The 6000-nt window shown below is 34.1% G+C and overlaps 1 protein-coding gene across 2 annotated transcripts in view; it reads right to left on the bottom strand.

Annotated features, from left to right (window-relative positions):
* Nucleotides 1–286: 286 nt before the first annotated feature.
* Nucleotides 287–6000, bottom strand: part of LOC123555846 (probable ubiquitin carboxyl-terminal hydrolase FAF-X) — an 86301-nt gene continuing 80587 nt past the window's right edge. For both annotated transcript variants that reach the window (XM_053548377.1, XM_053548378.1), the window contains exon 64: nt 287–4146. In XM_053548377.1, the coding sequence (XP_053404352.1) occupies nt 3952–4146 (195 nt within the window). In that variant the 3' untranslated portion in view covers nt 287–3951. The remainder of the gene's footprint in view (nt 4147–6000) is intronic.

Here is a 6000-nt window from a genome sequence, read left to right as displayed (position 1 = left end):
ACTGAATGAGATATATTATTTCGATTCTAACACGTTACCAAGGATTTTTAAGTACATTCTTGACGACATTCATTAAATATTTGCACGTTTTCAATCGGTTTCTTTTCCAGCGCGCCGCTATGCCGTTTCACGCCATTACGTAATAATTGTGACGTCAGAACAGTGATTTGTTGTATAATAATTCACTGTTTTCTGCCGTCTTTGTTTAATAGGAAAATGAATCGGACTGTGTTAGAATATCCCAATAACAGTCGAGAAAACAGTGCAGTAAGTAATAACAAACATGTTCAAAGTGTCAAAATTTTACTTCATTATAAAATAATTTAGATTCTTGCTATGGAACAATCACATTCAAGCAACAATAATAGTTATTCAATATGAATACAAAATGTTGAACAATAAATTAAAGAACCTTAACAAAAAGCTATACATCAAGTACAGCACACTATAATACATACCTCAACATTCTCCTTTACAAAAAAAAAAAACTTGCAGGATTTCAATGCTCAACTGTTTATGCAACAACAGCTTTTGAGTATGAAAAAAGTGTATATATCAACTGACAGCATAATGAAACTTAATTACTGTTATCACTTCTTTACCAACATTTCATTATTTCAGCACAACAAACCAAAAGATGAGCTGAAACACATGTGGAAAACGTTAATTTAGCACTTCCAGATACATTAAATCATCAATTCTGTTTTAAATATTTACTGAACTGTTCCACAATATTCAAAATCCCCCATTTCCATTAGACAAGCTATGTCAATAAATTAACAATGTTTTGCTGTTGGGGCCATACAGTCTTAAATTTTAGCACCCCTTTATTAATATTAATTAATTAATATCAATAATTATTAAGATGATTTTTTGTCAGCAAGGCCATTTTATCATACATTGGAACTCTTAACATTGGTGATTTCTTTGTTTCATTTTGTTGACTCGCAAATATGTTCTATTTTTCAATATAAAAGAAATTTCATAATGCAACATTTAAAACACATTAAAACAACTGCTGCAAACTGAAGCATCTTATTCCTAGTAATAAGTCAAACCAAGTGTAAAACGATCCTTATAGCATCATTAATCAGTGAACATATTTCTTGTATGTCCGGCAAGGAAAACTATTACTTTAAATTTTAATTTCATCTTTATAGGTCTTCAGTTGATAGCAATGTTTAAAAAAAAATTGAATACAAGTAATATTTTATCTATAGAGAGGAAATCCAACTACATGCAGAGGGGCCTAAACAATTTGAATTGAAATAACCGCAGAGAAGCCAACTAGATTTATAGAAATTTTTCACTATAGGTATATTTTCCCAAATTGCTTGAAGCTACATTTTATCTTTACCTTTGTCATATTAGGTAAAGGATCAAGCTAATAAAAATGAAAGATGTTTTTCTTACTCAATACTCCTTTTTATAGTTTTAATTTAGATTTAAAGCAAAGACAAAAATACCGGCTACTAGTCCCTATGACATCCATTGCAATACTTTCATTCCAATAACATCCACTCCAATAAGATTCATTCCAGTAACATTCATTCTAACAACATCCACTCCAATAACATCAAATGGCAGGGAGCCGTTATTACCACAAGTTTCCATGTATAAACATTTAATGTATGCTAAAATGACTTCTGATATCAATTTAGATATACGAACCATCAGACTACATGCACTTCAAAACTATGTTTGTTTGTTTTTTTTTCATTGATAAAGTAAGTAATAATGGACAATACCGTAAGGATCCTTTTCACTTGGTATAGCTCAGGTGACTGGTCAGTGTCCACAGTCAATGTCTATAATAATGACATAATCATGATGAAAGCATTTACATCATCAAGCAAGCTGTTGTAACTATTATACATCTACATTATACCTGCTGTATCTACACTATAGAATATGTATAACACAGTCTTATGTACACACCTTTGTATCAACACAATGACTCACTTAAATACAACATACAAGTAAAAGCCAGAGAATAAAAGAGCAAGCAAACAGTACACAGGTAGATGTAAAACAGGTCTGAAGACAGTATTCACATATATCTATTTACATCAATGCATCAAAGTAACAATAGCACATTCTTTTCAAAATAAAAAGGAATCTTAATTCCTTCAGGGAGACAGATAAATATCTATCTCCTTAGATTTACAAGTCATTAAAGAGATTGAGATTTGTGTAAGTACTGTTCATGTAGGCTTATTTCTAACAAATTCTAATACTGTAAAACCATTAATATTTGTGGGTGGGTGGGGTGGGGGGCTTATTTTCGTGGACTACGTACTTTAGTCAATCCATGAAATAAAATCTCAAAAAATTCCTATATAGTTTATGTATTCACAAATTTGCATTCTTGTGAAACAGCCATTTAGGCCAAAACTACAAAATTTCTTGCCCTCAAATTTCAAAATGTGCCTTCACATTAAGCATCCGGAGCGTAAAAAGTTTTGAAAATAGAAAGTTTTGAGATTTGTTGCTTTAGTTTTACCTTGCACCCGTGACGAGGTGGAGGAAGAACCCACATGCCCCTCCGACATTATTTCATGCACATGTGGGCACTGAATAGAACCACAACCTTCCTAACGCCATATAAATGGCTTCTTTACAGGACAACAAAAGCATTGACTTTAACCCAGCTGACAGAGGAGAGAAGTGATTGGAAGTCAGTGACAGTAACCACTCGGTCGGTCTAGAACCCTGGGTATTTATGCGAAGAGACAACTGATTAATTAATTAATTCCAATTTTTCTCTGACATATGACTATGTAGATAAAATTTCTACACAGGTCTACATGCTTATACATAAATCTCAACCTCCCTATTTACTCTTGTTTCACCTAACAAATACAGGAAATATTATAATAAACATATTAAGTTCAATTTAGCCTTCAATGTTGCCCTCCACTGGTTTTAAACATCATGAATACTTTACAGTTTATCCATACTTTATCTCATTAATAAAACAAAGAAAAACAATTGGTCTGGTTCGCAGACAATTCCCCAATTAAACCTCCCTTTTTGATATAAGCTTCCCAACACTACCTGTCCACAGACATTATTTTTCCCCCCCTAAGTTTTCACAACTTTTATGTATACTCCTAGCAAAAACAAGATTCTTTACAACAGCAGCTGGAGCATAAATGTTGTTTTCCATATGAAACTATTGCAACAATAAGCTCATTTTAACACCTTTTGGTATAGGCAAGTTACAATTAAATGCTTTGGAAATTAGCAATAGCTTGTAACTTTGAAAATGCATGAATGCAAATCTCCCATTTGATTCAATCATCACATACTCCTTAATTTTGTAACTGTAGTCACTACAATTTATAAAATAAAACAGACTATTTTAAAAATTTAGATACAAACAAAACATCCTTGTGAATCTCCTTATAGAAAATAAGAAACAGTGCAAATCAAGTACAGTTTCAGTAAATCAATTTCTCTTTTCAGTAAAGTTGTTACTACATCTTTATGTCTGTGTATCCACTTATTTTCAAATAGTTTAAACTACATTATATATACAGAATTTAATTCTTCAATAAAGCCATGCTATCTCCAACCTTAGAGACCATAGCTCAACTCAAATATCTTGATACAACACTACACCCTGTTTTTCGCTTGAACAATATCATTAATATGTTCCAACTGACTGAAAAATATGATAATTTCATCACTGTATAGTTGTTATACGATTGCATCAAAATTTTCCATGCTCAAAGACCTAGTTCTTAACTCTTTCTTCTAAAAAAGGAATGGCACTGAAGCAAACATTTGCTACAGATGAACAGTTACACCACAGCACATGTATGTTTGCAATTTCATCGTTTTTCTCCGGGTTTCCAAGGTTTTTTCACCCCCCATAAAACTGAACTTGCTTTCTTTCATAATAAAATTTCTATAATCATGTTATCCAGATATAACAAAGATGAGGTTTCAAACAGGTTTTCCTTTGTCTTTATTGACAGTTTTTGGTTCCTTGTTTGTGGATTTTGTGTTGGATTCCGGTGCAGATTTAGAAGTTCCCACATCTGGTGCAGGTTTTGAGGAACTGGGTTCCTGGTCAGATTTTGTGGAATCCTGACTGGATTTTGTCAGTTTCTCCACCTTTTCCTCTTCCTCTGTCACCACCTATCAACAAAATAAGAAAACAAATAATAAAGTTTCGCTAATTTGTTTCAAATCATTTTCCTGTCTTGAAAATCCCCCAAGAAAATGACAATAACCATAGCTTGGTGGATATCACTACCAACAAAACAGAACAGTGATATGTCTCTTTTCACTTCATATAAAAACTGCTGCAGTCTGAAATATTTCACCCAATACCTTTATGTAACTGCAGCAGATTATCATTTCTGCATAAAATCAGTATAATGTAACAGCTACCAAGTTAAAATGGCTAGGAAGGTTAACAAGAGCACCGCCTACCAGTGCCTCATCTGCAAGTGTTGGTCAGTATGCAAGGAAAGTGTTATAGTTCAGAATTTCTAAATACAAAAAGGTCCATAAAACTAATAAAATGCTGGTTAGAGTTATGGTTCTTGGCCTTCTCAGTCACCTAATGACGTGTGCAAAGTTTGCAAAGCTGCAGCTCTTATAGTTTTTGAGAAAAGGTGGACCTAAACAAAAATTTTAACCAATGCCGACGATCAAGTGACGACAATACCTCGCAGACTTTTTAAACAAGAGGACCATGATGGTCCTGAATCGCTCACCTATCCCCACATGACCCAGTGTTGAACTGAGTATGACGTCATTATTTCTATTATTTGACATAGTGACCTAGTTTTTGAGCACAAGTGACCTAGATATCATCAAGATAAAAAATTCTGACCAATTTTCATGAAGATCCATTGAAAAATATGGCCTCTAGAGAGGTCACAAGGTTTTTCTATTTTTCGACCTACTGACCTAGTTTTTGACCGCACATGACCCAGTTACGAACCTGACCTAGATATCATCAAGCTGAACATTCTCACCAGTTTTCATGAAGATCCATTGAGAAATATGGCCTCTAGAGAGGTCACAAGGTTTTTCTATCTTTAGACCTACTGACCTAGTTTTTGACCCCACGTGACCCAGTTTCAAAACTGACCTAGATATCATCAAGGTAAACATTCTGACCAATATTCATGAAGATCTCATGAAAAATATGGCCTCTAGAGAGGTCACAAAGATTTTCTATTTTTAGATCTACTGACCTAGTTTTTAACCCCACGTGACCCAGTTTCAAACCTGATCTAGATATCATCAAGGTAAACATTCTGACCAATTTTCCTGAAGATCCATTGAAAAATATGGCCTCTAGAGAGGTCACAAGGTTTTTCTATTTTTAGACCTACTGACCTAGTTTTTGACCGCACGTGATCCAGTTTCGAACTTGACCTAGATATCATCAAGGTGAACATTCTGACCAATTTTCATGAAGATCCATTGAGAAATATGGCCTCTAGAGAGGTCACAAGGTTTTTCTATTTTTAGACCTACTGACCTAGTTTTTGATCCAACATGACCCAGTATCGAACTTAACCTAGATATCATCAAGGTGAACATTCTGTCCAATATTCATGAAGATCTCATGAAAAGTATGGCCTCTAGAGAGGTCACAAGGTTTTTCTATTTTTAGATCTACTGACCTAGTTTTTACCCCCACATGACCCAGTTTCGAACTTGACCTAGATATCATCAAGGTGAACATTCTGACCAATTTTCATGAAGATCCACTGAGAAATATGGCCTATAGAGAGGTCAAAAGGTTTTTCTATTTTTTGACCTAATGACCTAGTTTTTGACCCCACGTGACCCAGTTTCAAACTTGACCTAGATATCATCAAGGTGAACATTCTGACCAATATTCATGAAGATCTCATGAAAAATATGGCCTCTAGAGAGGTCACAAGGTTTTTCTATTTTTAGACCTACTGACCTAGTTTTCGACCCTACGTGACCCAGTTTCGAACTTGACCTAGATATCATCAAGGTGAA

Source organism: Mercenaria mercenaria, chromosome 7 (assembly GCF_021730395.1).
Source record: "Mercenaria mercenaria strain notata chromosome 7, MADL_Memer_1, whole genome shotgun sequence".
NCBI lineage: Eukaryota > Metazoa > Mollusca > Bivalvia > Venerida > Veneridae > Mercenaria > Mercenaria mercenaria.
Note: the sequence above shows the minus strand (reverse complement) of the source record. Positions and strands in the feature narration are given on the sequence as shown.